The 19,905-nt window shown below is 33.9% G+C and overlaps 1 protein-coding gene across 1 annotated transcript in view; it reads left to right on the top strand.

The window, feature by feature from the left end:
- Nucleotides 1-10,300, top strand: part of LOC117687594 (uncharacterized) — a 46,541-nt gene extending 36,241 nt beyond the window's left edge. Inside the window, exon 6 of the mRNA XM_066072433.1 lies at nucleotides 9,636-10,300. Coding sequence (XP_065928505.1) covers nucleotides 9,636-10,300 — 665 coding nt within the window. The remainder of the gene's footprint in view (nucleotides 1-9,635) is intronic.
- Nucleotides 10,301-19,905: the final 9,605 nt, after the last annotated feature.

Below are 19,905 nucleotides of genomic sequence, written 5' to 3' on the forward strand. Positions count from 1 at the left end.
CCTGAGGATGCTTCCACACAAGTTTCATCTTTCCTGGCTGATTAGTTTATGAGAAGAAGATTTTTAAAGATTTACTCTATATATTCCTATGTAAAACTTCGACCACCCCATTGTGGCCCCACCCTACCCCCGGGGGTCATGATTTTCACAACTTAGAGTCTACACTACATGAAGATGCTTCCATAAAAGTTGCAGCTTTCCTGGCTGATTAGTTTCTGAGAAGAAGATTTTTAAAGATTTACTCTATATATTCGACCCCCCATTGTGGCCCCATCCTACCCCTGGGGGTCATGATTTTCACAACTTTGAATCAACACTACCTGAGGATGCTTCCACACAAGTTTCAGCTTTCCTGACTGATTAGTTTCTGAGAAGAAGATTTTCAAAGATTTACTCTATATATTGCTATGTAAATCTTCGACCACCCCATTGTGGCCCCACCCTACCCCCAGGGGTCATGATTTTCACAACATTCAATTTTCACTACCTGAGGATGCTTCCACACAAGTTTCAGCTTTCCTGGCTGATTAGTTTCTGAGAAGAAGATTTTTAAAGATTTACTCTATATATTTGACCCCCCATTGTGGCCCCATCCTACCCCTGGGGGTCATGATTTTCACAACTTTGAATCTACACTACCTGAGGATGCTTCCACACAAGTTTCAGCTTTCCTGGCTGATTGGTTTCTGAGAAGATTTTCAAAGATTTACTCTATATATTGCTATGTAAAACTTCGACCACCCCATTGTGGCCCCACCCTAACCCCGGGGGTCATGATTTTCACAACTTTGAATTTTCACTACCTGAGGATGCTTCCACACAAGTTTCATCTTTCCTGGCTGATTAGTTTATGAGAAGAAGATTTTTAAAGATTTACTCTATATATTCCTATGTAAAACTTCGACCACCCCATTGTGGCCCCACCCTACCCCCGGGGGTCATGATTTTCACAACTTAGAGTCTACACTACATGAAGATGCTTCCATACAAGTTCCAGCTTTCCTGGCTGATTAGTTTCTGAGAAGAAGATTTTTAAAGATTTACTCTATATATTCGACCCCCCATTGTGGCCCCATCCTACCCCTGGGGGTCATGATTTTCACAACTTTGAATCTCCACTACCTGAGGATGCTTCCACACAAGTTTCAGCTTTCCTGACTGATTAGTTTCTGAGAAGAAGATTTTCAAAGATTTACTCTATATATTGCTATGTAAAACTTCGACCACCCCATTGTGGCCCCACCCTACCCCCAGGGGTCATGATTTTCACAACTTTGAATTTTCACTACCTGAGGATGCTTCCACACAAGTTTCAGCTTTCCTGGCTGATTACTTTCTGAGAAGAAGATTTTCAAAGATTTACTCTATATATTCCTATGTAAAACTTTGACCACCCCATTGTGGCCCCACCCTACCCACAGGGACATGATTTTCAGAACTTTGAATCTACACTACCTGAGGTTGCTTCCACACAAGTTTCAGCTTTCCTGGCTGATTAGTTTCTGAGAAGAAGATTTTTAAAGATTTACTCTATATATTGCTATGTAAAACTTCAACCCCCCCCCATTGTGGCCCCACCCTACCCCCATGGATCATGAATTTCACAACTTTGAATCTACACTACCTGAGGTTGCTTCCACACAAGTTTCAGCTTTCCTGGCTGATTAGTTTCTGAGAAGAAGATTTTTAAAGATTTACTCTATATATTCCTATGTAAAACTTCGACCACCCATTGTGGCCCCATCATACCCCCGTGGGTCATGATTTTCACAACTTTGAATCTGCACTACCTGAGGATGCTTCTACATAAGTTTCAGCTTTCCTGGCTGATTAGTTTCTGAGAAGAAGATTTTTAAAGATTTACTCTATATATTCGACCCCCCATTGTGGCCCCATCCTACCCCTGGGGGTCATGATTTTCACAACTTTGAATCTACACTACCTGAGGATGCTTCCACACAAGTTTCAGCTTTCCTGGCTGATTAGTTTCTGAGAAGAAGATTTTCAAAGATTTACTCTATATATTGCTATGTAAAACTTCGACCACCCCATTGTGGCCCCACCCTACCCCCGGGGGTCATGATTTTCACAACTTTGAATTTTCACTACCTGAGGATGCTTCCACACAAGTTTCATCTTTCCTGGCTGATTAGTTTATGAGAAGAAGATTTTTAAAGATTTACTCTATATATTCCTCTGTAAAACTTCGACCACCCCATTGTGGCCCCACCCTACTCCCGGGGGTCATGATTTTCACAACTTAGAGTCTACACTACATGAAGATGCTTCCATAAAAGTTCCAGCTTTCCTGGCTGATTAGTTTCTGAGAAGAAGATTTTTAAAGATTTACTCTATATATTCGACCCCCCATTGTGGCCCCATCCTACCCCTGGGGGTCATGATTTTCACAACTTTGAATCTACACTACCTGAGGATGCTTCCACACAAGTTTCAGCTTTCCTGACTGATTAGTTTCTGAGAAGAAGATTTTCAAAGATTTACTCTATATATTGCTATGTAAAACTTCGACCACCCCATTGTGGCCCCACCCTACCCCCAGGGGTCATGATTTTCACAACTTTGAATTTTCACTACCTGAGGATGCTTCCACACAAGTTTCATCTTTCCTGGCTGATTAGTTTATGAGAAGAAGATTTTTAAAGATTTACTCTATATATTCCTATGTAAAACTTCGACCACCCCATTGTGGCCCCACCCTACCCCCGGGGGTCATGATTTTCACAACTTAGAGTCTACACTACATGGAGATGCTTCCATACAAGTTCCAGCTTTCCTGGCTGATTAGTTTCTGAGAAGAAGATTTTTAAAGATTTACTCTATATATTGCTATGTAAAACTTCAACCCCCCCATTGTGGCCCCACCCTACCCCCGGGGATCATGAATTTCACAACTTTGAATCTACACTACCTGAGGTTGCTTCCACACAAGTTTCAGCTTTCCTGGCTGATTTGTTTCTGAGAAGAAATTTTTTAAAGATTTACTCGTTATATTCCTATGTAAAACTTTGACCCCCCATTGTGGCCCCACCCTACCCCAAGGGATCATGAATTTCACAACTTTAAATCTACACTACCTGAGGATGCTTCCACACAAGTTTCAGCTTTCCTGGCTGATTAGTTTCTTATGTTTATAATCATTAGTCCATTTTCTAACAGGATGATTTTATAGTCATATCACATGTTGAGTATTGAAGTCCTCAAAAAGATCCCTTACAATTGTTTATATATGGGATATTAAGCTACATCAAACTCTGAACCTTCTTGTGAGGCCAAAGAATTGTCCTTAATCCAAAGTCTTAACAATTATGATTTATGAAGAATCATCTGGCTGATTAGTTTCTGAGAAGAAGATTTTTAAAGATTTACTCTATATATTCCTATGTAAAACTTTGACCCCCCATTGTGGCCCCACCCTACCCCCGGGGGTCATGAATTTCACAACTTTGAATCTACACTACCTGAGGATGCTTCCACACAAGTTTCAGCTTTCCTGGCTTTCTGGTTCTTGAGAAGAAGATTTTAGAAAATTTCTCGAAATTTTTCATTAATTTCTAATTATCTCCCCTTGAAAACGAGTGTGACCCTTAATTTTCATAACTTTGAATCCCCTTTGCCTAAGGATGATTTGTGCCAAGTTTGGTTGAAATTGGCCCAGTAGTTCTTGAGAAGATGTTGAAAATATGAAAAGTTTACGGACAGACGGACGACAGACAAAATGTGATCAGAATAGCTCACTTGAGCTTTCAGCTCAGGTGAGCTAAAAAGTAGATCATTGACCTAGTTATTTGAAAGTGAAAAACAGCACCACAGTAGTAGGGCTTCAATGAAGAATACGTAGTTTTTCGTTCCTATTATTGGAATTTTTTTTGCGCATGAGTAAACGTAATCCTTAAATATTGATATTGAATTTAACTATAGACACTATTTATTACCTTATCATAAGCACTTTTGTGATTTCATGGTCACAGCAAGGACAAGTAACAACATTGAAGGAATTTGATTATGGTAAATGAATGATTAGGAATCTAGGATTAGAACATAATTACAATTTTCGTTGTATATAGATGTTGGTACACCTTGCCACTATTTAAAGAAATGATTGCGTAAAGAATTTTTTTTATGTAAAAGCAATGGTAACAGAAAGACAGTAACAGTAAGGACAATTGAGTTCTTTTTTCACAGTTATTTTTGTTATATCAGTGACATCTTATAATAAGTGTTAAGATTAATGATGAACTGATTAATAAAGTTCAATAGACATTACCAAAAATTTGCAAATTTTCCGTCATTATTAGGTAAATTTACTCTGGATTCATTTGTTTTTCCAGTTACTTATATAATTGAGACATCTGAAATTTTAAAAATAACAGTATTGTTTGGTTTTTCTGTAGAAACAATGGATAACTGAGAATCACTAATTGATAGACTTCTAATTTTGAGGTGTAAACTACCCCCAGTTTTGATATAGCACATATGTGAATATAAATCTGAAATCCGTATTATAAGCATGCAGATTGCACAGTTCTTTATGTTACTATCTTTCCTTCCTCTTTCCATTGTTTTGTTTCTCAAATGTGTGCATTTGCAGCTAAGACCTTTTGGGTTTTTTTAAATTAAAGGTCCTACTTATCATCAGATGCCAGCAAATAAAACGAAAAATTGTCTCACTTTCTGATGAATACCATTTCTTTCTGTTACAGCAATGCCCTTCCCGTCAATGCTTTGTCCTGTTACCAAGGGTATTTTTTCAAAGGACTGTGCGGTATGGTCAAATATCTGCCCCTAATTTTAACCAATTTTTAAATAATGTCGTATAAAAATCAAATCTTCATAAATCATTGTACAATGGACGCAAATCACTTTAATCTTGATTTTAGTCATCATTGATCATTCGCTATTTATCTATGGCGTAAACTAAATGACCTAATTCCCACAAAGTAAAAAAAATAAAAATATTTCCATTTTTTCTTTATATTTTGCATTCGGAAGTATAGAGCGCAGGTCTGCTCAAGTAAGATTTTAACATATGCTTTTCTTCAGATAATTATAAACATTATACTAAAAATGGTACGCGGGCATGTTAAGGCTTCCCGATGCGATATGTAGAAAGTCACTTGTCTGTACTTCATACGATATGACGTCATAATTAACTTTGACGTCACGATCTGCATTCATGTCGATAGTTCTAAGGGAATGTATCTTAACGTTAAAAGTGAATTATATCAAACCAGTATAATACCGCATGTTTCCTTTATATAGATGCTGCAGTTAATTCTAGACGTACAGAATTCATTCATATTAAAAACCAGTATCAAATAATCGGCAGTTTTAAAGCTTCGTTTTAAGTAAAAGACTATTTATAAACTAGTGGTTTGGAGACTCTCCCTGCTTCGTGTAAACAACTGAATGAAGAAATTTTAATGCATGTAAAACCAGCTTGGCGCAGGTGAAAGATCAACACAATTTTAGAATATTTTACGTAAAATTGGTAGAGAATATAAGTACCAATGTGAATCGTGCTGCGGAAACCTACGGATTTACCCAAATTTTTTGTAAATTGCTTTTGATTAGTAAAAATGTGCATTATTTTGATGATTTTGTGGAATGTTTCAACAATATGTTCTATAAACGAAATATCTATTTCTTTCCCAAGCAAGAACTTCAAAGTTTATGACTTAACAAAGGATTTTTCTTAAAAATATGTATGATTTAATGTCATTAATCACCTGCACCGATGCGTTTTAACTAGATCATTTGCAATATTAGGATTCGCCTGTCACGTGATTACGAAGTACATATGACGTCACAAAAATGCACCAAATATAATGTTTAACATTGATGTCAATAAATGTAACATAGATTTAAAGAAATACTCCCGGTAAACTAATTTTTGCCATGATTCAAATAATATCGTTTTCCAGCCGTATTTTAGCATCGGGACGCCTTAACAATGCTGCGTACTTCAGCAAGCCTGCGCTCGAAGTTTTCCAGTCGAGAAACTAAAGGAAAACACCCATATTTCGCTACAAATCATCAATTTATCAAAATTAGGCGATCTTCATGACGTCATTTCAACATTTTGACGTCAATATCTAGTGATAATCTTTTGCCCCCTTATTTTTGATATTTTTCTTACTATCTTCCACATTATTAGCTCAGGTGAATTATTTTGATCACATTTTGTCTGTCGTCCGTCTGTCTGTAAACTTTTCACATTTTCAACATCTTGCCAAGAACCATTGGGCCAATTTCAACCAAACTTGGCACAAAGCATCCTTAGCCTAAGGGGATTCAAGGTTGTGAAAATTTAGGACCACGCCCTTTTGCAAAGGGAGATAATTAGGAATTTATGAAAATTTTCGAGAAAGTTCAAAAATCTTCTTTTCATGAACCATGAGACCAGGAAAGCTGAAACTTGTGTGAAAGCACCCTGAGGTGGTGTAGATACAAAATTGTGAAAATCATGACCCCCGGGGGTAGGATGGGGCCACAATGGGGGTTCGACGTTTTACATAGGAATATATAGACCAAATCTTGAAAAATTTTCTTCTCAGAAACTAATATGCCAGGAAAGCTGAAACTTGTGTGAAAGCATCCGAAGGTAGTGTTGATTCAAAGTTGTGAAAATCATGACCCCCGGGGGTAGGGTAGGGCCACAATAGGAGATCGAAGTTTTACAGAGGAATATATAGAGTAAATCATTAAAAATCTTCTTCTCGGAAACGAATCAGCCAGCAAAGCTGAAACTTGTCTGAAAGCATCCTCATGTAGTGAAGATACAAAATTGGGAAAATCATGACCCTCAGGGGTAGGGTGTGGCCACAATGGGGGGTCGAAGTTTTACATAGGAATATATAGAGTAAATCTTTAAAAATCTTCTTCTCAGAAACTAATTAATCAGAAAGGCTGAAACTTGTGTGGAAGCATCCTCAGGAAGTGTAGATTTAAAGTTGTGAAAATCACGACTCCCGCGGGTAGGGTCGGGCCACAATGGGGGTAGAAGTTTTACATAGGAATATATAGACCAAATCTTTAAAAATCTTCTTCTCATAAACTAATCAACCAGCAAGCTGAAACTTGTGTGAAAGCATCCTCAGGTAGTGTTGATTCAAAGTTGTGAAAATCATAATCCCCGCGGGTAGGGTGGGGCCACAATGGGGGATCGAAGTTTTACATAGGAATATAGAGCAAATCTTTAAAAATCTTGCTCTCAGAAACTAATTGGCCAGGAAAGCTGACACTTGTGTGAAAGCATCCTCAGGTAGTGTTGATTCAAAGTTGTGAAAATAATAATCCCCGCGGGTAGGGTGGGGCCACAATGGGGGATCGAAGTTTTACATAGGAATATAGAGCAAATCTTTAAAAATCTTGCTCTCAGAAACTAATTGGCCAGGAAAGCTGACACTTGTGTGAAAGCATCCTCAGGTAGTGTAGATTCAAAGTTGTGAAAATTATGACCCCCCGGGGGTAGGGTGGGGCCACAATGGGGGATCGAAGTTTTACATAGGAATATTTAGAGTAAATCATTAAAAATCTTCTTCTCAGAAACTAATCACCCAGCAAAGCTAAAACTTGTGTGGAAACATCCTCAGGTAGTTTAGATTCAAAGTTGTGAAAATCTTGATCCCCAGGGGTAGGGTGGGGCCACAATGGGGGGTCAAAGTTTAACAAATGAATATATTGGGTAAATCTTTTAAAATCTTCTTCTCAAAAACTAATCAGCCAGATGATTCTTTATAATTGTTAAGACTTTGGCTTCAGGACAATTCTTTGGCCTCACAAGAAGGTTCAGAGTTTGATGTAGGTTTATATCCCATATATAAACTATTGTTAAGGATGTTTTTGAAAACTGCAATACTCAACATATGATATGACTATAAAATCACCCTCTTAGAAAAGGGACTAATGATTATAAACATAAGAATATCCAGGGGAAAATCGATCTTATTTATACAGGATCTACATGTATTATTGTACATTGTCCAGATAGTTTGTATTATGACTCCATTAAGCTGATTTTATCATACCTATTGTTCATCAGGTGAGCGATGTGGCCTATGGGCCTCTTGTTTTTAAAGCACTTTATAAAACTTTAATTTTGGGGGCAAAAAATGCACAAAACCGCACATAGCCCTTTGTTTATTTATTTTTTTTATATACTTTTACAGTATATTTATAAATATTATTATTATAATAAATATGTGTTTATTGTTGTTAAGGTTGTCCATATGTATTTTGTGCATATTGCAAATATTGAAAAGAATTTAGATTTACTTTTTAGACTTGCATATGGTGTATTTTGATAAGAATAACTGTTACTGTACAATCATTCATATATGGGTTGAATAATACTGCAATAAATATATTTCATATTAAAAATTAAGAAAGTTTGAAATGATCTATTAAATCTTGAATCATTCATAACTGGTAACAGGAAGAACACTTACTTCTTCGCAGTTTACATGACATCAAAGCTTGAGTTGCTACAATTAATGTTGCAAAATTCACTCATACATAGTAATAAATGACTAAAAACTACAATGTAGAATGTTAAGATTTTTAGTGCCTAAATATCGGCATTTTGTTTATAATGACCAATAAAGAGGAAGTAAAATCCTTTATCTCCAAATGTTTTATCATATTATGTAAAATAATTTATCATTGTTTATATTGTAATTAGGGAGTAATTTTAAGGTGACTCGCTTCACTTCGATATAGTTTAACTAATCAGCAGAATATGTCTTTATTTTATGAAAAGGACATAAGTCAAATAAGGAAAATAATACACTTTCAATGAAAGTCAAACGGATATTCTCTCTCCAGTTAAAATTTCGTGGTGTAAAATCAGATTGGTTTTCGACAAAATGCGTCTGCATTGAAACACCCCATGTGTTCCGGTTCGTGCTGCCTACTTTGTCCTCGTCAATCCTCTTACTCAGAAGAAGGTTGCGAAGCATTTCTCCCATTGCTGTGGTTGTTACACCGTCATCAATGGACACCTACTCTAAAAACCTTATCCCCTTCATGCAAATCTTTGCCTTAAATTCAGTATTAAATGCATGATGAATACTTTTTAAAAACAATAAAATACCATTACAAATGTAAACAATATCTGGACGACGAGCATTACGCTGACTATATATATATATCTATATATATATATATATATATATATATATATATATATATATATATATATATATATATATATATATATTACTGTCTGATCCTGTTAACAAACTTACATGTATTCTATTTTTTCTTTTTTAACCGGATTTATTTACATTGATTTTGAACTCCATATTATTTTCTATTTAATGTGAAAATCGTGTAAAAATTTAATATTCATTTGGTAAATCATTAGTTTGTGTGTCACTATAATATATGAATGTACACTGTCAGGAACGTGCTTTAGATAGATGGTTAACAAAGTAAGGTTTAAAATTAATTTGATACAACAGTTACTACTTTTACATTTATACATAAACATACCCATTCTATTGCAAAACATTTCAATTGTTAAGAGAATATATTAGGATTTTCAACAAAATTTTGAAAATATCGACTAAGCAGAAGTATAAATAATTAAGTATTCTGTCTTGTTTAATTTGCAGCTACACATGTTATTGATAGTAAGCGAATCAGCATAGAATTTGGAAGGACATTATTTAACAAGAAAGAAGATCCTCTTCAGATATTTAAAATAAAAGACATAAAGTACTTGGACAGAGAATACGATTTTGCTGTGTTGGAACTAGATGCCAAGGATACCGGTGTTCCATTCCCTCCAGCTCTGACTTGTTTTGGAAATGTTTGTTGCTCAGATGTTTACCTTGTAGGGCATCCTAACTGCAGGCAAATGATGGAGGACAATGTGATCCCTCTTTGGTTGCCAGAACACAAGGATATAATCCTACCAGATATTGAAAAATTTGGTATTTGGAGTAAGGGTTTTTTCCCGGATGGGGTGGATTACTATGATGAACTTAGCTACCTACCTAGGAAAATTATGTTCCACACAACATTTAATCATGGATCCTCAGGTTCTCCGGGGGTCGTGATTAAAGACGAGAAGCCTTGCGTTGTTCTGATGATGAGAGGAGGTGTTCCAGCATGTATTAATGATGGTAAATTTCCAACCTATGCACCAGAGGTGAAAGATGAGTGGAAAGTAGAATATGGTTATGCAATGCTGGATATATATGAAAAGATGAGGAATTCTTCACTGGAGACAGATAGGAACCTTGCATCAGAAATTTTTAAGGCATGGAAGTGGTAACTGCATGCATCAAAGTTCATGCATGTATACATGTTTCACTGATGGCTGTTTCTTTGAACTAAAGGGAAAAGGATGCCAGGATGTTTGATGTTTGTTTAAATTCATGTAAAAAAATTAATTATGGATTCTCTAAAGCATCTCTTTCAGCTTGATAACAAAACATTAACATCCTGATAAGTCATCAAGGTGTGTATTCGAACTTAAATTCAGTATGTGATCCCTTATTGGTTGCCAGAACACAATGATATAATCCTACCAAATATTGAAAAATTTGGTAATTGGAGTATGGATATTTTCCCGGATGAGAGGAATTACAATGATGAACTTAGTTACCTACCTAGGAAAATTATGTTCCACACAACATTTAATCATGGACTGAAATTCAGTATGGAAAAAGAAACCTTGTTTTACTTCGAATAGCAAAAACATTAGTTTGTATATAAACATATGTATCTGCTTTGTGTAAGATATTCTCCGTAAGGATCTAAAGCTCTCTTTGTGTTTTGCTTTTTGTGTAGATGACCATGTGTTTTTGTTTTCTCTGTTTTCAGCATACAAAAAAATTCATAAGTAGAACTTTAGCTAGATCTGTTTTGTTGTTTAATGTACATACATTTTAAATATGTTAGATATCGACGTATAATGTAAATGATTTTTGTAATTATTTTTCATATTAATTGAGTGTTCTTGTTAGGAATAAAATGAGTTTAATTGTTCATTTGAACAAAGATTGATTCGTGAATGACACCATTAGAAATTTATTTGACTACTAGATATGTATAAAAGTTGGGTTTTTTGTTTTCCTAAATAGAACATGTTGAATTAGTGTTTACGATTGTGGCGGGTCATTTTTATCTATTCTAGAATAGGTTTCAATGTGTTTTGTTACTAGATGCATTGTTAATTATGTAATTTTTGCGTAAAAGCTTTTAGAGTGAATTCCCCGTTGTCCTTTTAATCAATGACACTTTTTTTGTATATCAGTTTGTTTAATCAAATATTGGATATTACTGTGTTCAAAATGAAGAAAATGGTTAATGTCTATGTAGTTTTCCATCCATGTATATTTGATCAGAATTTTACGTGCATGTACATGTATTCATATTTTTGAAGAAGTCTTAAATTTGTGTTAGCATGCTTTATTCATCATTTATGTGGTCTTCAATAATAAAGTACTTAAGAGACTATTTAATAAAACGACATGCTATATGAATATCTCTAACAAATATCGATAAAAAATGAACGTTTAAGTGTACGATATGAATAAGTTTTGTGTATATTAAGCTCAAGTTAGTTTTTCTCATTGAATTTGTCTGTTGTTTGTGGCTGTCGTCATCGTTGTAAATTTTTCACCATTACATCATCTTCTCCAAAACCAAAAGACCAAAATCAGCCAAACCTGAAAATAAAGACAGTTATTTGTGAAACTGATATTTATTGTATTATGAAGCTAGTATGTAGAAATGCAAAATATTCATTCCACATCCCAATTGGGTCGGGGGCACTATGTTTTTTCAATTGATATTGAAGCAAATTAATGTAAGATATATTTTTCAAACCATGACTAGCAGATCTAGAGGACACGCTATGATAATTACCATAAATAAAAAAATGTAAGAGGGCAATTCAGAATCGGGATACACTTCTCAAACTGTAAAATTTTCTTTTTTGAATTCCAGTTTGAAAAAAAAATGAATCTAAAAAACCACGAGTTTTTTGGCAAGTTTCACTGCATTAATAATTGTTTGGCAAATATGACCTATGAAAGTTACGAGAATAGGGAAACAATGGGGGCCAAGTTTATTAATTAAAATGTATGTTGAATATGATGGCAATCGTAAACTAAATTTGATCAGAATGTCTGTATAAAAGAAAATAGTTATGCCCTTTCCTTTTTTTGTATTTGATTTTTGTAGTTCTATGGCCACTTTGGTCAGAGTTGCCACTGTTGCTTAGGTAAGCAGTGTGTGTCTTTGCCATTGGCAACATAACATATTAAATCTTGAACGTGTTTTGTCTCAACCAATTTTTATTCAACTGTTTTAAAAAGGATTCCAAAGTTTAATAGTTGTTTATTATTATTGTATCAGGTATCGGTCTTACATCTATCTATTAATACCTATTAACCTTATCACATATAGTGCTTGATAATGTATTTTGCACATATGTAGTTAGTCATGTTAAACTTAAATCAACTTTTTTTAGCATATAAATTTTTAATTGATCTGTATTATGTATTTGGAAATTGTTACTAGATTCTTTCTTTTAGAGCGATATATTTTTTTTGAATATTTTCTGAAGTAGATGGTGATTCTTTTTATCAATCATGTAACTATCTATCTATCTATCTATCTTGCTATCTGTCTCTATATAGCTACGTATCTAATCATATATACAGCTTAATCATGTACCTTGTATTTAAAATGTCAATTTTTTTGGTGTTTAAAGATGCAGCCAATCGCTTATTTTCATTTAAAAATGGATTCTTTTGTTTCTAAAATATCTCAATATCGTGTGGTAAGATCTTTTTCTGACAATTTTTTAATTTGATTTGTGCATAGTTTGGCAACGTTTGGTATAGTATTGCATTGTAATTTTAATATTTTGATTTTTTTTTTCACCTTTGCCATCTTTCTTTTATTTTGAATACTAATAATAATCTTGACTACTATCATTACTATGTCTGTTGTAAGTATTAACATCCGACAGTCACCCTTGCTGTATGAAATATTGATTGATAAAATAAATCTATTCTCCAAAGCAGTTTGGGTTTGTCTTTTTATCAGTTTCTTTATTTATCCTTATCATTGAATGTATAAATAGGGTGTTGGTACAGTGTATGTATGTAGAAATAAATGTGGTTCTAGGTATATTCTGTCACATTCACTTGAAAAAGCTATAAAATTGAATGAAATCGAAATTAAACATGGAAAAGAAGTAAACAAAAATACAGCATTTCATAAAGATTTTAAAAAGACACCCCCCTCTATGAAATAAAAAAATGTGAATGTAAACCCTATCGTTGGATTAATCAAGGGGCATGTTCATGATCTGAGCTGAGATTGGTTTTTTTTCTGTTTTAATGTCTAAAATGCTTGATTAGGGTACTTTAAATGGCCCGTCCAACTTTGAATGTCAGTTGTCGAGTTTTATAAAAGAAACTGAGCTCACATGTAAACGACGCTCGTGCCATGGTTTTTTTTTTACGTTAGTTAAAAATATTAGTAAAATACTTTTTCAAACAGATTTTTTTTCCAATTGCTAGTTCGTGTAATAAAAAGTGTATCGTTTTTAATGTTTACAGTGCTTCAGTAAGGCATTCCAAATAGTCAACCAAAATTTTAATGTCAGTCGTCGAGTTATAAGCGAGATACAGACCTCACAATTCTTAATGGTGTAAACAAAGCTCTTGTCATGTTTTTAATATCATTTTGAATGTTGACCATTCCAGGTTTAGACCTAAAATGAATGTGAAAATATTTATTTATATTTATGTTCAAATCGAACTAGCAGATGGAAAAATCAGCTTACAACTTAAATGAGCAAAATTCAAACTGTTTCTCAACAAATGGTTGTAGACAGGACACCAATGAACCCCCTTCATATTTTTTCTGGTTTTAAATCTTCAAAATAAGTCTGTAGCTGCGCAGTTCGACATACTTTTCACACAAAATGACATGTAGGACTTCAGATTATTGCCTTTGTATCTTTTGGCATCATTTATGGCCAGTTTCGGGCAGAAACAAGCCAGAAATGCTTACATTCTTCTTCTTAAATGTACAAGATGGCCGCACATCCCCCTTAAAAGTTCAAATCGACATATAATTTTGAGAGATTTTACTTTAAGTACCCCTTCAAAAACTTACGTCGCACACCTTTACAACTTTAAGATTTAGAGCCAAAGCTTTGATTTAATCGTGATCAGGCATACATGTACGTCTCGCAAAGTTCTTACTGGTGTGCCCCTTAATCTCTTTAAAAAACCCTTCAAGACCCCAAACATCATATTATGTCTACCAAGATGAGAAACAATATGCAAATCAATTATATAAATGAATTTAAAAGTAAAAATACACATGTGTAAATAGTGAGAATTAATAAGCATCAAGAGATTACGTAAATTCATTCATTAGTAGGGTTGTCCCAAAAAAGCGTAGACAAGTAGCATTATTTAGTTACATGTAATCGATAACAGAAAGATGAAACTTGTGCAATTAAGGGTTCAAGTTATTTGTATTAGATTTATGTTATGACATCAAATAGTGTTAGCGATGAAATTAGTAAAATGAAAGCATGCTAGATCATAAATTAAAATTCAAAGAAACCCGAAAGGAAAAGAATTTTTTGAATGAAAACTTTCAAATAGAAACACATCAACATTTGTTAATTATTTCATTATTTAGCCAATAAATGTTTTATCGATGAAAAAATTTTAAGATGCGCGTTTTCTGACAAGTTGAACTGTTAACTCGTAGTAAAATTGCGACCTCAGCGTTTGGCGGCGCACCGGTAACTGAAAAAAATATTGCAATGACTTTAAAACAAATCCTTGGCGGATTTTAGATTAAATCAAATTAAATCCCATAGAAATGCATTTCGTCAATTTGCAGTTAAGCAACACTTATAATATTCGGACGCGTATGATGACAATAAGTGAAAAAGAAACCCAGAGCGGTAGAAATGGACGTCAAAATGTTAAACGACGTATTTCAGGTAGACAGGCGTTAGACAACAAATAATACAGGAAAAGTTTGGAGTCGGCAACCCGGCTTTTCTTAGGAAATATTAAAAAAATAAAACTAGAAATGCATATTGAATGTGCACTTCGGGTATATGTTATAGAAAATACTATTTTCGAAGACATTCTCAGAAGTTAAAAACGTAAATGTTATCGTTAAATAAATGGAGAGTTTAACAAAAACGTAAAGACTGTAATTTCTCGACGCCGCACATTTCGTTATGTGTTCATGTCTACACTATTTTGGGACAATCCTCGTGCTAGTAGATACATACACTTATGTGTGAATAATGATAGGTCATAAGCATTTTAAAGACCCCCCCCCCAAAAAAAAAAAAATAATGAGAGGTCATAATTATAAGCATTTTAAAGATCCCAAAAATTCATTCATATATTAGAACAATTCATACATCTACATGTATGTTTGAATACATGAACATTAAAAAAGCATTCGGATCACAGATATTAATCTATATACATCAATATATATTGTTTCAGTCCACCAAGCAGGTGCATTCCGGTTAGCCCCATTTTCAATAAGGTTGCATCTCGAGGGGGGGGGGGGGGGGGTAAATAAATCTGACTTGCTTGGCCGTTGGATAAATGTTGTATCCCAGTTCGCCTTCATGGCTTGAAAAGAGGTCAATTTCTCAAAAAATTTACATCTTGGGTTTTTTGAGTTCATATTTTACATTTTCTCATCTCTTTTGGTACCGTTCCGATTCATTACGTATGTCAGCACATACGTTCAAGTTCAAACGTCGTATGTTATTTAAACTAGTAATTGAATACACTGAGTTTTGTTCCTTAGTCTTTTTTAATTTTGGGACCTTGTAAATGCTTTTTGTTTTGTTTTTCCAAAGCATTTATTAATATTGAGAAACAACAAACAGCGCTTTAAAAAAACATTTTGAATGTTTCTTTTATCTTATCAGAACTGATATGGCTGTTAAACAGATTTTAAAGGCTGTTTCGGGGTGTGTTTTATTTTTGACAATTGTAACATCAATGGACTCGAAGTATGTATGCCTGTGAAACAAAACAAAGTTTATTGAAAACAAATGTAATATATTCAGTATTAGGGCTGTGTCAGCAACAAATTAAACGCGTTTAAAAAGTCGCCTCCTTAAAGCCACCGCATTACGTGATCACGTAATGGTTAAACCTTGGTAACCAGACCAGGAAAGAAAAAATGATCACATTTTATAGAAAAATCATTAATTAGTTTATGATTGATATTATTCAAGAGGTCAATCTTCAAAAGCACGTCTATTTACATATATTTAGCTTGTTTTCATATCATTTCAATGGTCCCCCACAGAATTTCCCTTGCCACATGACTTTTCTACAATGTAAATATCCATGAAAATATAGAACCTAAATTGTGATCTCTCCTTGTCATAAACAGTTAATTCTTCTTTCAGAATTCTCTTATTAATCCATGAAGGTTCCTGACAATGGAACCTCGCAATAGTGCACAGGATTTGGCACGGTGTCATCACTGTGAAAAGCCGGGCCCCCTTTTGTATTGTGACATTTGTCACGTACATTTGTGTAAAGTATGTGTGGAGAAACATCTTTCGGATGAATCATTAGAACACAAAGTAGTGCCGATTAAAAAGCGGGGATTTCTTCCGGAATGTTTAAATCATTCCCAAAAATTGTGTGATCTTCATTGTGAACAATGTGACATCCCTTTATGTGTGGAGTGTGTCTCCTCTCGTAAACATCTAGGACACAAAGCGTTTGAAATATTGAAACATCTTGAAAACAAGAAAGAAGATGTTAAGAGAGACTTACAAGAATTAGAAAATATCATTTATCCTCAATACAAAGAAATTGCTTCTTGTATACCAGTTGAAAAAGCTAATCTAAGAAAAAACTCCATGAAATTGACAGCCTCTATCAGTGAACATGGAGAAGATTTTCACAGAGAAATAGACATTGCTATGAAAAAATTGAAATCCGAAGTGGATGAAGCGGAATCTAAACATCTGGTTGTTCTAAATAAGCAGGAGGATGACATCAAAGAAAGAATATCTGAAATCATAAAAAGCATTGCTGATCTTAAGATATTGCTATGTTCCAATGATATCAGCCTTGTCAATGCCTACAAATCTAAGAATGATGAATTCAAAATATTGCCTACTAAAATTAGAGTTTCCTTACCAAGGTTCACCCCTCAGAAGATTAACAAAGAACAGATTTATCAACAGTTTGGTTTTCTGTCAGCGTTATCTATCGAAGCAGAAGGATATAGAAACTCAATGGATTCCCCCATTGCTGAGTCCTCTCCCCCGAACAAACCACTTATTGATGTACCTCGAATCATTACAGAAATAAACACGGGGTATGGAGAATCTAATGAATTAGACAGCGTGTCATGTCTAAGTGATGAAAACATTTGGACGTTTGGTGAGGACAACATGATAAGACTCTACAACCTCCACGGTAAAATGGTCAAGTCAGTTGAAACTATCTCAGGAAACACGCCTGAAGGCATCGCAGTGACACGGAGTGGTGAACTAGTTTATACAGATTACTGGGATAGAAGTGTGAACATTGTTGAGAATAAAGAGATAACAAGTTTGATCAGATTACGGGGGTGGAGACCTCTTTTTGCCTGTAGCGCCTTTTCAGGTGACCTCCTGGTTATCATGATCACTGATGATTATGAACAAGCAAAAGTTGTTCGTTATTCTGCGTGTGTTGACAAAATTCAAATCAATATAATTTCAATAATCCAACAAGTTATAACGTCCAAATAAATCAATTGAAATTAAATTTCACGCGCATAGTATTGTGATGTAGGTTATACGATTATGTTATATATATGTTAAGTTATGCTATACGATAAAGATGAATAAGTATAGCCAATCAAAAAAGACGTTGCATCTAGAACTAAATCATATGGTTATTAATATTCATGATTTTAATCTCAATATATTTTCTTCGATTAATACATAAAACTGACACACCTTTGTGGAAATCAGTCTTTTTTGCAGGGAATCAGATTTTTTTTGCAGTGATTTTTAAGGAATGAGTGAAATATATGGAAGAACTCTCATGTAGTAAAATAAAGTAGAGGTATAATAACATTTTTTGTTACATCTACTAAATTGTTATATTTATGAATTTAAACATAAACAAATAAACTTCTCCCGTTTTCATTGTTTTGCGTTTTAAGATAAAGTATAACATTATACCATTTTTTTTTTACCAATAGGACGATCATTGTCAGTTTTAGATTTTTAGATAAATCTTTCTTTATATTGGTAGAAAAAAATTTGTCAAACAAATACGTTAAATGGGGTTTATAATTAATAATATAAAAAAAATATTATCAGATTTATACCCATACTGTGGTAAAATTTGATCGATCACTTAAACTGTAAAATAAACAATTGGATACATCTTTTCATGAGGGTTTAGGTTACATGTATATATCAATATACCAAGAAGTCGCTCAAATCAAAATTATAAAAATGCATTTTAAAACGTTTATCTAAGTTTTTAAACTATGCCAATTAGATTACTGTAAGTTTCCATTTTCAAAACAAAGCACTATAGACATATAAGACAATAAAAGTTGAACCAGAAAAAAGTACAGATACCCCATTCCAATGATGTAATAGTTAGGCAAGATCTAAATTCAAAGTACAAGTAGATTTGGTAACTTATGTCGGTGTTCCCTTTTTATAGTTCAGTATTCGTTTATTAAAACGTTGTTTTATACCATATTTGGTATCATCTACGAGCTTGCTCATGCTGCTAGAATTTTCAGTGAAATAAATGCATCAGAACTGCACAGAGAACCTCAGAATCTAAGTTTCACCAAACTTAGGGTGGAAAAACATACCCGGAAAAAGTCAATCAAATTAACATTAAATTATTTAATTATGAAAGATATAATGATAAGTAAACTGTACATGTACTTGTGTCAAATAAGCGAAAACTTTGCAAATTGAGGATAAAAATGAATATCCAAAGAATTCAACTTAGTAAATAACAACAAAAGCTCCTGCGGGATTCGAACTCGGGTTGTACGAATTACATGCCCGACACATTATCCACTCGACTATGGACTAAGTTATATGTTTCCGTCATTAACATCTTTTTCATAAAACAAAATGATGTTTCGATCACGGGTCAGCCATTTTGTGACGATGTGTTATTCCACCTTAAATTTTGGTCTATTGGCACTGCATTTTGCGCATCTCCATAAACAAAATAATTACCTCATTGTTGTTTTGTTGTACAAATCGAATAACGCGCACTAACGCGTTATGAAAATTTGTTTGCACACACCGTTCCAGTTATAAGACCACATCTTTTAAAAATACAGGTTTGCTAAAAATGCAGAAAGGAAAACGGAAAACGGAACGGAAATTCTTATGTGAATGTCAATTACTTTATAAACGTATTAAGCGTTCTAAAACAATATACTTTATCAGACACATAAACAATATTTATGTCTCTGACTTTATGTATTTTTTAAGATACATTTTATTTAATATTTCTCTACACCGTGTGTTATGCGTAAATATCTCTCAAATCAATCAAATGAATGTAATTTAATTATGGAGAGAAAGTGAATGTAAATATATTGTATATATTTGTAAAATATTCTAATATTCTACATGCATTTCATCAAAAATCGTAATTACTGTAAGGTAAGTAGGAATAAATTGTGTCCATAATTCAAATCATTACTGTACATTTCTTAAAGGTTATTGAGTTAAGTGACCTAATGCAATTGGATTTCGTCCGTCGTGCGACCAGCACCGTGCGATGTACGTTTACTTAATAACACATATTTAATTTCATGGACAGTAATTTTTTCCAAAGAATCTGGGGGAATAACATT

The sequence above is a fragment of the Magallana gigas genome, chromosome 9, assembly GCF_963853765.1.
Source record: "Magallana gigas chromosome 9, xbMagGiga1.1, whole genome shotgun sequence".
Classification (NCBI taxonomy): domain Eukaryota; kingdom Metazoa; phylum Mollusca; class Bivalvia; order Ostreida; family Ostreidae; genus Magallana; species Magallana gigas.